Source organism: Vitis vinifera, chromosome 13 (genome assembly GCF_030704535.1).
Source record: "Vitis vinifera cultivar Pinot Noir 40024 chromosome 13, ASM3070453v1".
NCBI classification, from domain to species: Eukaryota; Viridiplantae; Streptophyta; class Magnoliopsida; order Vitales; family Vitaceae; genus Vitis; species Vitis vinifera.
In genome coordinates, this window is record NC_081817.1 from 1,614,812 (window position 1) to 1,630,046 (window position 15,235).

General features: G+C 38.3%; 1 protein-coding gene across 1 annotated transcript; it reads left to right on the plus strand.

Annotated features, from left to right (window-relative positions):
* The first annotated feature begins 702 nt into the window (after positions 1-702).
* LOC100251828 (uncharacterized) lies at positions 703-14,854 on the plus strand. Its single transcript, XM_002280587.4, has 4 exons — positions 703-1,625; positions 1,713-1,917; positions 13,788-13,927; positions 14,168-14,854. Exons 1-4 carry the CDS (start codon positions 1,500-1,502, stop codon positions 14,612-14,614), a joined length of 918 nt encoding a protein of 305 aa, XP_002280623.1. The 5' UTR covers positions 703-1,499; the 3' UTR covers positions 14,615-14,854.
* The last annotated feature ends 381 nt before the right edge of the window (positions 14,855-15,235 follow it).

Consider the following 15,235-nt stretch of genomic DNA (forward strand, 5'->3'; position numbering starts at 1 on the left):
TTCAAATATGTAAAATACAATAAGATTAATAATAAAATTATTTTAAAAAATAACTACTTTCATATAACCATCATGCATAAATCCATTTGATTTCAAATAACCACAAATTTTGATATGATTTCGGAAATTTTGGAAATGGATTCAATTAATTTTACTTTCAATCATTTTATTTCATATCGATAAAAATTAAATCAAATTAAATCAATTTGTCCTTCCTATAATTTGTATTATTCAATGGTTGATGTGATTTTTTTTTATTCATTAATGTCACATGTTATTAGGCTTAAAATTTTCGATGTATTTTAAATTTCAAATCCAAATTGATTTTAAATCATTTTAAAAACTCATCTTAAATAAAATTGATTTGGTTTGATGCAATCTTTATATCATTAAAAGTTTGATGTTTGTTTGTAATTAGTTATTATTTGTATGAGTATTTGTATAATTATTCATAATTTTAGAAGTTTTTTATAATTACTCGTAAATATAAGGGCATTTATATAGTTGTTTATAATTTGAAGGGTAAATGTGAGAAAAGAAAAAGAAAGAGAAAAAATAAAAAGAAAAGAAAAATAAATTTAACATTAATAAATTTATATTATATCTTATTTTAAATTTATTTAATTATTTTATATATAAGTTTTTTAATTACATTTAATTGTCTTTCATATTTTTTATATCATAACCAAATATATATATATATTTTTTTTAGTACTCTTCGGGAATCAAACATAACCGAACCGATTGTATCAGTTTATTCGATTTTTTTAAACTTTAGAAAGAACGCGTTTATTTTGTAGTGCTTAAACATCTCACTCAACTAACACACATTTTCCATCTTTTTTTTTTTATTAACATATTATTATCTTATTGAATGTGTATTAAGAAGCATTCTTCTTAATTTCCCACGAATATATATTTTTTTTCAAAATAAATAAATAAAAATGAGGATAATACTCTACCCATGGGATGGGAGAGACAGTTAAAACTTAAAACCCTAGTTTTTGAAGGAATTTGGGAAGTGAGGGAACGGCCAATGGCCATTTCCAAGGAAAGGAATTTTCATTTTAATATAAGACAATAGTGTCTCAATTTCTTTCTATGGCAATTCAATGGTCAATCGCATGTCACATTTTCTTGTAGTTGGCAGGCAGTGGAAGAACCAATGCTTAAACCCCATTTTGGCCCATCTTCACACCATTTCGGACGTCACGAAGAAGCAGCCCACGAAGAAATGACCTCTTCATTGACTTGATAATCTCGCCCAATCATCATAAATCCTTTAGATCTCTGTTTCTCTGCAACCCCTTTTCTTCATTCTTCATACCAATTTGTTTTTGCCAGTTTGTTGGTTTTCAATCCGTTTGTGCTCTACAGCGGGTTTCAATTATGGGAAATCTGATCTGGGTCGACCCAGTTTGGCGGGTTTGTTATGAGATTTTGTCGAAGATTTAAGGGTTTCTTGTTCTAGATCGTGGGGGGTTTGGAGATAAGCGATAATGATTTGGAGGGGAGTTTTGATGGTGGTCGTTTTGGTGGCGTTTGTTGCTGATGGATCTGACGCGTCTCTGCTTTCCAATCTTCAGAAGCTGGCGAGGGCCGCGAAGAATGAGGAGACAGTTCAGGTGTTCTTTGGATCTCATTTGTTGTCCCTTTTGAATAAATTGTTTGGGTTGGAGTTCTGAATTATAGCTTGTTGTTTGTTTTTGAAGGCTTCGCCTTCTCCTAGTCCAATTCCAAGTATCAATGGTACGGGTGGACCTGCTAAAGGGAGCTCCAGTACTGCCGGTGCCCCGGCACCGAGCAATCCGCCAAAGACGGACCAGGGTGGTAGTAACAACCAAGAGACGTGTAAAGGGTCGGAAATGAACTGCCATAATCAGAATATTACTGCCTGCGTTTTCCATCCTGCAAATGGTAAATGAATTTACCTCCTTTATCATTGTTTTTAGTATTTGTGATCTTAGCTAGGCATTCAATTATGCAGTTTGATAATCTCTTTAGGCAATTTGTGTTGGTTTTGATGAGTCTATGGTGATTGTTGTTACCGCTAGGGTAGTTCTGAATAAGACTATGGCAAAATCCAAATTCCAAATTCCAAATCTCATTTTTTTTTTTTTTTGATAGGTAAAGAAAATTCATTAAGAGCCAAAAGGCTAGAGAAAGGGTATACACAGAGTATACCAAATACAAAGAAGCAAAAAACAAATGAACAAACAAGTCTGACCCTTACTTGGTGGCTAGCCAGTCAACGAAATCTATCAAAGACAAAGTGTGTTCCTCTATGTATACCCTAACCCAATTCACAAAAGTGTACAAAAAAATGGATTTAATATCTTGATCGTTCCTCTCAATATCATTGAAGGCCCTTCTATTCCTTTCTTTCCAAATGGTCCACATCAGGCAGAGGGGGGCAGCTCTCCAAGCTTTCTCTCTTTTCTTGCCCACAAAAGAACCATGCCAACCCAGGAGGTTTCTTTTCACAGAGGAGTGCATCACCCATTGCACCCCAAAAAGGGAGAAGATCAGAAGCCATAACATTCTAGCTTTCTCGCAAAACAGAAGAAGGTGATCTGTGGTTTCCTCCTCTTGTTTACACAAAAAACATCTGTTGGGAATGCTCCAACCAAATCTCTTCAGGCGGTCAATGGTGAGTAGCCTGTTCCAAGCCGCCTCCCACCCAAAGAAGCTAGCCCTAATTGGAACCCAAGGCGTCCAAATAGTTCTAGCCGGGAAGGGGGGCTTGGTGTCCCTTGAAAGTGAACTATAAAAAGACTTGACAGAAAAGGTCCCATTCTTGTTCTCTTTCCACCGGAACAAGTCCTCCACACCTCTTCTAATGGTCAAAGGATGAAGCTTACATAATAAGCTTTCTACTTCTCCCACCTCCCAATCATTAAGGTGCCTATTAAAACGAAGTCCCCAGCTCCCCCCAACTTCGTCTTCCTCCCAAGCCTCAGCGACCCAACCTTCTTTGTTGACGGAAAGATTAAACAAGATGGGGAAAGCTTCTTCCAGAGCTTGATTTCCACACCACAAGTCCTTCCAAAATTTCACTCTAGTGCCATCCCCTATGATGAAGCGGGAATGAGAACGAAAGTTCTCCCAACCATTTCTGATAGCCTTCCAAACCCCCACCCCATAACGGTCTCTTACTCCTTTGGAGCACCATCCCCCCTCTTGAAGGTCATACTTACTAGAGATAATTTGCTTCCAAAGGGACTCATTTTCATTAGCTAATCTCCACAACCACTTCCCAAGAAGGGCCTTGTTAAAAGTAGATAGACTGCGAATGCCCAGGCCTCCTTCCTTTTTAGTAGCACAAATAGCCTTCCAACTCACCAAGTAGGGTTTATTCTCTAAGGCACCACCGCCCCATAAGAAATCCCTTTGGATCTTTTCAAGTCTTGCGCACACCTTCTTGGGGATCACAAAGAGAGAAAGGAAATAGGTTGGGAGGCTAGAGAGAGTGCTTTTTAGCAAGGTAAGACGGCCACCTTTGGAGAGGTATTGCCTTTTCCAGAGAGACAACCTTTTCCTGAATCTTTCTTCCACTGCATCCCACACCCTAGTAGATTTGTAAGGGGCTCCAAGGGGAAGACCCAAGTAGGAGGTAGGTAAACTCCCTATCTTACATCCCAAGACCGACGCAAGAGTCTCCATAGGAATGCCTTCCCCCACTGGGATGGCCTCCGTTTTGCTCAGATTGACTTTTAATCCTGAAATCGCCTCAAACCACATGAAGGTCCAGCTAAGATATTGCAACTGATCTGCTTCGGCGTCACAGAAGATTAAGGTGTCATCGGCAAACAAGAGATGGGACACGAGCAGCCCCCCTCTTCCTCTTCCTCCCACTCTGAAACCAGAAATAAAGCCCCCATTTCTTGCACAAGATAGCAATTGGCCAAGGGCTTCCATGGCAAAAAGAAATAGATAGGGGGATAGAGGGTCGCCCTGTCTCAATCCCCTAGAGCTACGAAAGAAGCCCGAGGGGCTTCCATTAATGAGGATTGAGAAGGTAGCCGTAGAGCAGCACCAATTCATCCACTTAATCCATCTATGCCCAAATCCCATCTTAGACATCACATCCATGAGAAAGTCCCACTTGACATGGTCAAAAGCCTTCTCAATGTCCATCTTGAGAAGGAGGCCCGGGTTGTTGCCTTTCAATCTAGAATCAAGGGCTTCATTAGCGATAAGAACAGCATCCAAAATCTGTCTCCCATGAACGAAAGCATGCTGAGCATCAGAAATCACTTCCCCCATCACTGATTTCAGTTTATTGGCAAGGACTTTGGCAAGCAATTTGTACACACTCCCTACTAGGCTGATTGGTCTGAAATCTCTTAGGTCTTCGGTCCCCTCCTTCTTAGGAATGAGCAAGAGGAACGTGGAGTTTAAGCTTCTTTGGAAAGTCCCATGGAGGTAGAACTCTCTAAAGAGACCCAAAATCTCTGGTTTAATAACGTCCCAACAAAACAACCAGAAAGCCATTGTGAAACCATCCGGGCCTGGGGCTTTGTCACCACAGAAGCTGCTTAGTGCTGCAAAAATTTCTTCCTCTGAAAACATAACTTCTAGGCTGCTGGCCAAGCCTTCTCCCAGCTCCTTGAAGTTAAGGCCATTAATACTAGGCCTCCAATCCCCAGAATCTGAGAGTAAGGACTGGTAGGCCCTACAAACACCTTCTTTTATATCTTCCAAGGAAGAGAGATTCGCACCATTCACTTTAATCTTAGATAGGAAGTTCCTTCTTGCCTTAGCATTGGCCATTTTGTGGAAATATTTGGTATTTTTATCGCCTTCTTTTAACCAGATTTCTCTTGACTTTTGTCTCCAAGAAGTTTCTTCCAGCAGAGCCCATTTCTTATAGTCCTCAAGAGCCAGGTTTTTGGCCTCCACGTCTCCAGGAGTCAGAGGGTTCTCATTCTCCTTGGCCTCTCATCGCTGCAGGCGGGAGAAGGCCTCTGCTCTATTAAAAGAAACGTTGCCTACCACCTCTTTGTTCCAGTTTTTAAGGTCCTTCTTAAGAGCTTTGAGCTTCTCAGCGATGCAATGGCTGCTATAGCCTTCGACTGAATAGCCATTCCACCAGTTTCTTACTAGGTCTTTGAAACCATCTAATTTCAGCCACATATTTTCGAAACGGAAGGGGCTTTTGCCTGACGAGAATCCAGTTGGTTTTGCTGGCTTTTTGTTAGTGAATGTTTTCCAAATCTGAAGCATAATAGAGTAGACAATAGTGTATAGGGGGGGGGGGGGGGGTGTTGTGTGTGTGTGTGTGTGTGAAGGAAAGAGGAAAAACCATGTTAGACATTAGTTAATGTGGAGCAATGATATGGCTAACACCCATGTGGTAATGTTTTGAGATGAGGATAGTTGAATGAAATGAGGTTCCCTGCCCTCGCCCAAAGCTTGTGAACCTTTTCTTTTTTCTTGTAACCTTGCTGAATGGTAAGTCTCAGGAAGGAACATAATTATATGGCTTAGCGTGTAAGAAACTCATGGTAATGTGTTTCCTAAAACAACCTTTGAGAAAAGTATATCAGTTTTCACCTTGGCATGCGTTACAACCACCGTGAAGGTTTGCCAAGTTCTGTTGCTTTTTGCACCATCTCATTAATGCATATCTATACCTCCTTGTTATGATTTCTTGCCTCTAACTTCTTGTGGACTTTTAACCCCTTCATTTCCTAGAAAGAAAAATCTACTTAACCAAATGTTTAAACTTGTCAATCATGACTGGTCACTCGCTTACATCTGCTGCATTTTCCTTAGTTCTCCTTCGCCAATGGTGCTACCTCACAGCTAACACACTGGATTCTGCCCCTGAGTGTGTTGTTGTTTACTCATTCAACCAAAGATCTTTGCCATACCATGGTGTAATTTAATGAGTGAAAATTCCAATTTTTGTTGCTTGGTGATGGTAGGGTAGGTTTTGGTTGTTATCAGTAGTATTGTAGCCTTTTTGATATTCCGTGTCCCCTTCCTTCCCCTCTTTTAATCTCCCTTTACTTTTTGCTTCATCTTTGTTTTTTCTTCAATAACACTTCCCTTAAAAATTAGAAGATCGGAAAGATAAGAGTTGCTATAATGACACTAAGATAGTGCCATAGTGGTACACCCATGAGAAAGGAAGTTCATCAACTCCACTCTCCTTTATTTTTGTCTTTCATTCTAGGAATATGGAAGTTCCTCTTGTTGGAAATTGTGGTAACACTAGTTTTCTCAATGTCCTATGTTGTCTGGTTGTTAAATAGCGGCCCCTTTCCCAAGCCAAAAGTTTTGCATTTTATTACATGGTTCACAGAAGCCTTTTTATTATTATTATTATTATTATTATCATTATTTTTTATAATTTTGACCAATCTAAGTTCATTATTGCAAACACTAGTACATCTGCCATGGTAGTGTTTTGGAGATGAGATAGGATTGTTGACTGATTTAAAAAGACTATGAAGACAAGGAAAGTGTCAAAAGCCTTTGTTTGGATTAGCGGTTCATAAGGGTGCTCATGTAGTAGAAGGGTTGGAATGGTGAACTGGAGAGTTAAACGCTGTTTGGGAGAACTTCTCCAATGCTAAAGGCAGGATTTAAAACTCTAACACAACTTTTAAGAGTGCTTGGAGAGAATTCTCAATCATAGGTCTCACACTACCCGACATGATTTATCTATGTTTAGGAGAAGAAAGGATACTGGTATTTTCCTCAAATGCAACATGGGAAGTAGATTTTTATTTAAGTAAAAAATTTTAAAAGTCAGAAATATCCTCATATTTAATCAAAACATTTTAAAATGCAGATCCCAAACATAAAATTTAATCGCATTGCAGTAGTAATTACTTTTACTTCTAATTAAAGACATGTATGTTGGAGTGGAATAACTTGCTGAGAGCCTGCGAGACAAGTCAATATTGACTGTGATAATTACATTGAACTATTTTCAGTTGCCTTGTTTATTGATGATCTAACTGGGCATATTGGGGATTAGATCCCTTCATGTATAGTTTTTTCCCTGATGACATGGTTTTATTGTATGAGGCTGATTAGGGATTGGTTATAATTTATAACCATGAATAAGCTTTTGAATCTAAAGGTGTTTTATTATTACTATTATTTTATTTTGATCAGAAACAACAAAATGTAAATCTAAAGGTTTTTTTGGGAGAACTAGGAATGAAATAAAGTGTATGGAATTTAATTTTAGTGCAGTTAGGTGAAAAAGTGAGAATGATTGATATAAATTATGATGAATTTTAGCCCTTGAAGCCTTCAAGGGGTAAAGGGTTTGGGAGGGTTTGTGGGGGAGAGGCTCCAGATTCAACTCCTAATGGTGACAAAAATTTGCCTATCAGAAAGGACCAAAAAAAAAAAAAAATTATGATGAATTTTAGGAAGTCACATTGGTAATTTATTATGGAGATGATATCGAAGAGGACAATAGGAGTTAAATAAAGATGGTGAAAGTGGTAATGCTCTTCTAACATATGCAATCTTTACATACCTAGAAAATTCATACCTTAGTTATAAGACCTTCCTTGATTTTGTTGTGAGGTGGGCTCTCCCTAAAGGGGTCAAGGAGCTCTTGTATGGGTGGTGTGGCAGTTTTGTTAGAATGAAACACAGGAAGTTGCAGAGGATGCCTCCTTTTTGCTTACTCTAATGGAAAAAGTTCTTTTAATATGTGTGATCTTTAGATACCTAGAAAATTTTGCAACTTGGTTATAAGACCTTGCTTTGGTGTGAGGTGGACAATGGACTCTTCCTAAATGGGTTAAGGAGCTCTTGCTTGGGTGGCCTGGCAGTCTTGTTGAAATGAAAAACAGGAAGTTGTAGAGGATGTCTCCTTTATAGAAAGTTAGGAACAAGAAGACTTTTGAAGGTGATAAGCATCAAAAGTAACATTCAAAGACCACTTTCTCAGAACTTTCTTTTGTTTCAGGGAAGCTGGTAGAGTGGGTCTCATTCCTCTTTGCTAAATTTCATTGATTGTGTGGATATGGGTTAGCCAGCATTCTGGGTTGTTGTATCTCTTCTCTCTATTGTGTTGTCTTGTGGTGTGTTTTGTATAATCCTTGTACACATGGCTGCTTCTCCTTTTTCTGTTAGGTGCTTTTCACTAATCTTCTCATTGCCTATCAAAGAAAAAAAGACCCTGCTTTAAGTGTCAAAATGTTGGGTCGTGAAGTAACCGAGTTGGAGAAGTGGTTGCAGCTAAAATGAAGAGAGCAAGATGGATGAAGTAAAACAAGAAAGATAGATGAAGAACTAGATGCATCCATGAAAGGCTAAATATAGTTTCCAATTGAGGATGAGTTGGATAAATAATTTAAAGTAGTTTAGATGTAGGCAATGAAGACTAACAAATGAGTTGGTGAGTAGGACTCACTTTATTGAAGGTGAAGGTACTCAATGGAGGCGAATGAAACAAGTAATGTTTTGTACAAAGATAGAATATATTAATAGTGCCTAACAAAAGGGCACATAAAGATGCATATGTTGCGTACAAAGGCGCCAAAAGGCCAAACAACGCTAGGGGATAACACAAAAAATAACTCTATCGTCTCACTTAGAACTCAACCAATCAATGAAGTCCAACATGGACAAAGAGCTATCACCTATGTACTATATAACTCACTCCCAAAAAATATATTGAGAATTTGCTTGATTTTGGTCCTTTTTTTTCAATGTTTTCAAAAGCTCTCTTATTCCTTTCTTTTCAAATGGTCTAAAATAAACACTAGGGAGTTGCTCTTCAAGTTTTCTTCCTCTTCTTCCCAACAATGGAATGCAACACCTTTTTTATCCAAAAAAAAAATACAAAAGCACAAAGAAGATGTCACAGCATGACTGCTTTTGAACAGGGAAGGAGGATATAATCAATCGTTTCTTTGTCTTCTTTGTACAAATAACATCTATTCGACATTCTCCATCCCCTCCTTTTAGCTAGTTGAACATCAAATCTCTCCCTCATGTAACTTCCCACACGAAAAAACCCACCCTTATAGGGACCCAAGGATTTCAAACCGTGCTTGCAGGGAATTGTCAATGGAAAGGATAATTAAAGAGTCTTAGCAGAGAAATTATGACATTTTGTGTTCTATCAAATCATCTTATCCTTTAAATCCTATAAATGGACTGCACTTGCAATTTCCTGAAAATGGCCTTCATGTCTTCTAATTCCCAATCATGGATCTGTCTTGTGAACCTAGGGTTCAAAGACCCACCCTTCCCAATCTACTCCTACATCTTAGCGACTCTTGCACCTTTGGTGGATGCTAGAGAATAGCATGGGGAAAGACTCCCTTAAGGGTTGATTCCTACACCACCTATCCATCCAAAACTTAGTCCTCTGACCATTTTCCACCTTGAAGACCTTTCTACTTTTAAAGCCTTCCTACCCACTTTTGATAGCCTTCCACATCCCACCCCATACCCTACCCTTGGTCCTCTAGAGCTCCATTCTCCCTCTTCCTCCCCAATGAAACAAGTACCATAGCTTTTAGTTGGTGTTGAATGACAAGGACCCATTCCCCCTCTTCCTCCCCGATGAACTATCCTACATGGTGTTGAATGACAAGGACACATGTAGCCAATACCAAATAGTTGGTCTCATCTGTCATATTCCTTTCATCTTTAGGATATTCAGGGTTATTTAGAGATTTTAAAATGTATTTATGGTGGAAATTTGTTATCATCTTTTTCCCCTTTGTTGTTTTTGGATCTTGGAAAGACACATTCTGATTTTTTGTTTTCCATGAAGGAAAAAAATACATGTTTTGAATTCATCCTAGCGTTACAAGTATTTTAGATGAATGGTGGCAAATAGTAGGATAAAACAAGATTTTCGAAAGGGCCACATGAGTAGCTTACTTTGTATATTATTAAAATGATTGATGTCATCTTTCTAGGTTGACGAAGGTAACTGTGTACATACTGGCTTTCTCCTTTCTAGTTTGAAAGACTTACCTATTGCTAATGTTTTTTCTCTCCCTCAAAATTCTCCATGAATTCTGGAGAATCCTAGGAATTGCAAAATTGCTGAATTTTACCCTTTTGCATTTCTTGTAGCATGTTTAATTTTCTTCCTTTTTGGTAGATGAGAGATGTTGGATGTTTGCTCCAATGGTCATTCCTTATCCATATCGTTTTCCCATGCCCTCTTTAATTGTAATTTTTCAATTACTTCCCCTCAGGCCAAGCTTGTTTGGAAGTCTCAAACCCCTCAAGAATTGGAGGCTTTGCTTGATAGGTCGCCAATGAAAAGGTTAATACTAATGACTTGCTGCAAGTTAGGAGGCTCTATTGTCTGCCCTAAGCATTGTGATGGCAAATGGGGAGCCTGTCAACCATCTCTTCCCTCCATGCCCCGTTGCAGTTAAGTTGTGGCAGAGGTTGATTCTCTTTGGTTGGATGCATGAGAATTCCCCCTATGGCTGATGTGGATATTTTGGTTATCTCATGTCAGGTGTTTGGGATGTTGGAGGGAAGAGTATTGAGTATGGGCTAGCTTGGGAGAAATGTCAAAATATTTTAGGATACGGGGAAGATTATTGATGCCTATAGGATAGTGTTTGTCATCTCATATCTTTTTTGGTGGCAGCTGCTAACGAGTTCACTAGTATTTCTATTGGCATGATTTGGTTGAATTGCTGATTGATGTACCTTCTTCACTGGAGATATGTTGTTGTCTGGGTTTTCTGTACTCTCTCATTTGCTGGGTAACTAAAGCTTAACGATAAATGAATCTCACTTGCTAACCAAAGTCAGATGGGTTTTCGATACCTTTTGGAAGACCATTGGAGTGGGTCTGCCAGAGCTTTCTCAAAATCTTGTGCATTGTGATGAGAAATAATTTCCATGTTTCATTACATTCTGTTTTACAACATATATACAAAAGAAGGATTGAGAAGATCCCTTAAATTAAGCTACTTATCAAAAAGGATTTCTTAAATCAAGCAATCTGATTGCAAGGATCCTATATAAAATTGATACAGATTCTTATACAGAAATCATGGGTCAACTTTTATAAAAAGGGAAAAAATATGGTAGGAGCAATCAGATGTACATGGCAGGAAAATTAACTGCTGATTTCTTGGGCTAATCTTCTAACATATTGGATATGATATTGCGGCTCAGTTTTATCTTTACTGAAGGCTCGAAAGAGGCAGTGTGAATGAGTGTTATGGGCTGAATGTTGTATGGCACTTAGGTCCCTAGAGATATGATTAGTGTCTATGGTGGATTGACTATTTTTCTTGTAGTTTGGGAAGTTTCTTTGCTCTAGGTCAGCTATCCTTGAAGCTGGCAGACTGAGCAGTGAGCAATGAAGAAGCTTCCTCCTCCATTGAGTTCATCAAGCTCCAGTGTTGTCTAGGAGTATGAAAAATGACTTTTCTTTCTTGTTGTTAGGAGCTATTTCTTTTTAGGCTTCCATGTTCCTTCTTTGTTCAAAGATGTGTATTAAGGTACCTAAAGGGGCTGACCCCTAGTGGACAGAATGTACCTCCCAAAACAAAATGGATCTCTCATCCTTCCGTGTTTGTTCAATTAAATTTTTATGATATTTCAGCATCTTATCCTTAATAAATAAATATCTGTATTCGAAAAGGTCAAAGTGGCTGAATTGAGGTAGTGACAAATGAATTCTTTTATCAGTTTTAACCTGGGTCGAGTTCTTTGTTGAGGAATCTCTTTATATTGCTACCTACTTTTTATCTTGCTTTCTTTCTTTCTTTCTTTCTGTTTTCTATCATGGGCGCCTCATCCTCCCATTTCTGTGGTTTGATCTCCTGAAAAAAGTTTCCTTTGCTATAAGAAAATTGCTTTCATCGAGGATATGACATTAACTTTTAGAATATGGGACTCTAAGTTTACAACTTTTCATGGCCAAACCAAATGTGGGATGGCCAAGGAGAGAATAATTGCAAGTCCTATTGCTATCCATGCTCAATTTTGTGATGGGGACACATCCATTATTTTGCCTTCTACTTTTTTCCATGTGCTATTGCAGCATCATGGTCACTCACTGTCCTACCTGTGCCAGTCAACTTCTTATTATGAATCATTAGTTTTCTCAAATTTGGATGCCTTTCTTGACTTTTTCTTTTCTTTTTCTTTTTTACCTTGAGGAAATGGATTATCTTAATTTAGTGGGTGGAGGTGATCCAAAAGGAGAGATCTTGGGCATAATGTTGATTTTAACTAAGGAATGAGTCAAATCTGTAGCTCCAGTGTCTATGAATACCTCACCTTCTGGAATTTGTTCTTCATGGATTTTAATTGATTTAGAGCTCTTTCTTTTGTTTTTTTCAACTTAAAAATTCTTGTCCCAATAAGCTTGCACCTCATTACTTCTCTTGTTTGATCTCTAGATTCACATTCACTCATGCCATAGGAATTTCTGTTGTTGATGGTGAAGCAAGGTGCAGGCATAATGATAGATCATGATCACCAAAATTTTGATTATTACATATATAGAAACTTTCTCTTGTAACTAAATCCCGGAGCAATTCTTTTGATATAAGAACACCATTGGGTGAAAATATCCCAAAAACACTTATCATGGTGTTCTATGCTTTCATGCTATTCTACATGATACAGCAACCTTTAAGAATAAGGAAAAATATCAAATATTACAGTGGAGACAGGACACAATAATGTATTCTATGGTTTGAACTACTACCCTAGGATGATAAGTATTCTTTATGATCTGCATTAAAGCCTCCATTCATCAAAACTAGACCTCCCTCTAACGTGCCCACTGAGCATCCATACAAAATTGTGGCATCCAAAGGAAAAGTAAACATTGCCGAAGTTCTAGACTGTTGGACTCCATGTAGATTTAACTTTTTGAGACCACTCCATTGAGATAAGTCAGCTGATATTCAAACCTGTCAAAACACTTCCGTATTTGATAGGGGAAGTGGGAATCTTGCTTGATTTGAACTATCTCAATGCACTGACATGTGGAGGATAATCTCTTGTTTAGATTCTTTATTTTCCTTTTGATTCAGTCATCAGTTAGCATGGTTATTAAAATGCTGGACCACAAGTAGTTGATGAGATTTGGCATTTGATGTTTCCTGTGGGGATTGATTTTGGCTTGTGAAAAAAACAGGAGTTTGCTTCTCATTGATTTCATATTCATCCTTGGCTTCAGCCTTGCAAAGAGAGTGCTAAATTGGCTTCTCTTACCTACATTCACATGTAGATTAACTTGATATGGAGGTTAGTGTGAGGAAATAGGTTTTCCAAAGTGTCCTGTTGTTTGCAAGTTAAATCCCAATCTGTGAACCAGTGATGATCCAGTGCTTCTCTAGGACCATCTGGACAAGCACCCTGTGTATATTTTGGTTTATCTGCATCCCTCTCCAACTTTTTGCATGAGCTAGTGGATGACTGGCCATCATGGCTCAGGATTATCTGGTGAAGTCAAAGTGGATTTTTCAATAGCTCAAGTACTCTTGTTGTCTTCATCCACTTGAACTTGACCATCCAAATGGCTCATCTTTGAGTTTCTGTATTTGTTCTTGCTGGTTTAGCTCAATTTGGCTTTGACTCTCTTATTCCTCAAGTTAACCAAGATCTTGTAATTCCCATTTTAAAAGGCAGCCAAACTGCTTCGAGTTTTCTTCTCTGGGTTGATTGTAAAACACAAATGCAACAACATTTAATTTTTTTGCCTTTATCCTGGTGTGGCTTACTATAGAGTCTATGTTCATCATTACTGTTTTTCACTCTGGTAGTTTCTTTTTCAGAAAAGCTAAATGACCTTTTTCTTGTAGCCCCCATGGAATTATTCCTTCTTGTCAATAATGATGGAGAGGGCACTCTGGAAGTGGATGTTACAATCTCACCAGTTGACAGTACTTTAAAGGACATTCAAATACCCAAGATTCAAATCCCCAAACACCAAATGAAAAAGGTGTGTTTCCTCTCATTTACTCTTGTTATGCTTTATGTTCTTCCTCAAAGTGGGACACCCTTTGTACGGGAAAAATGTTGGGATTCTTAAATCTTGATTGATTCTTAAAGAGAAGTGTAAATACCTAGTACGAATGTAAGACTATACTGAGATTAATATTGAACCTACCATGTTTGACAGGCTTGGTTTTCAGTTTAGACCTCTGCTTCTAATCAGTTACATTGCCTTGTTTTTCTTCAGATTAATGTCTCAGAATACGCTGGAAGTCCATTGATAGCATTAAATGGGGATTGCTTAATTCACATGGGATCACCACCACAAAAAGACACCAACTTTTTTAAACAGTTCCCTGCCTATGCCAACCAAGTAACCCCCATCCATGGTGTCTACCTTCTATCTTTAACAGCTCTGCTCATCGGAGGGACATGGGCCTGCTGCAAGTTGGGGAAGAAGGAACGACAGGTTGATGGAGTCCCTTATCAGGAGCTTGAAATGGGGCAGCCTGATTCCCTTTCAACCATCCATGTGGAAACAGCAGAAGGTTGGGATCGAGGTTGGGATGATGACTGGGATGAGGAAAATGCAGTGAAATCACCAGGTGGAAATAATGTAGCAAACGGGTCTGCTAATGGCCATACTTCCAAATCTTCTGGCAAGGATGGATGGGAAGATAATTGGGATGATTAGGGTGAAAAATAGGATAGAAACTCTTGAATTGCCACGAGAAAAGAAAACAAAAACCCAAAAAATAGACACAAGAAGAAATATAGATATAGAAAATTGGGGAAAAGTGAATGCACTCCTTACCAAGGGAAGAAAAAAAGGATGCAGTGCTGCAAAATTTTTATTGATGTAAACAATTTTTGTGTTTGTGAAACAAGTTTGATTCTCTTTCTGAAATGTAAAGATAACATTTCTGCTTTCCCATTTCTTAGCTTTGAATATCATACCGTTGTCTACAATATTGTTTGAGAGATAAAAACCGTATTAACTTGGAGATTTTCCTTTTCACCATGCAACGTTTGGTAATGCAGTTTCCATATGGACCGAATAACAAGAAACTAAGCAGGCAGAGGTGGTTTTATCCTGGATTTGCCAAGTTCAGTGACTTTTCTTTAGGTTCTTTGGTCCTGAATGGCAGATTTCAGCATCATACTGGTGTGCTCATCCAATCTCATTTGGATAGCAATATATGACCAGGTATGAGACTTGGATGTGGTGCTCTTTCTTACTGTAGAATCTCTTTTACTTCTTGAAACTGCACTATCCTGGGGAAAAAAAAAAAAAAAGGCTCTCTTTCTGGTTCGA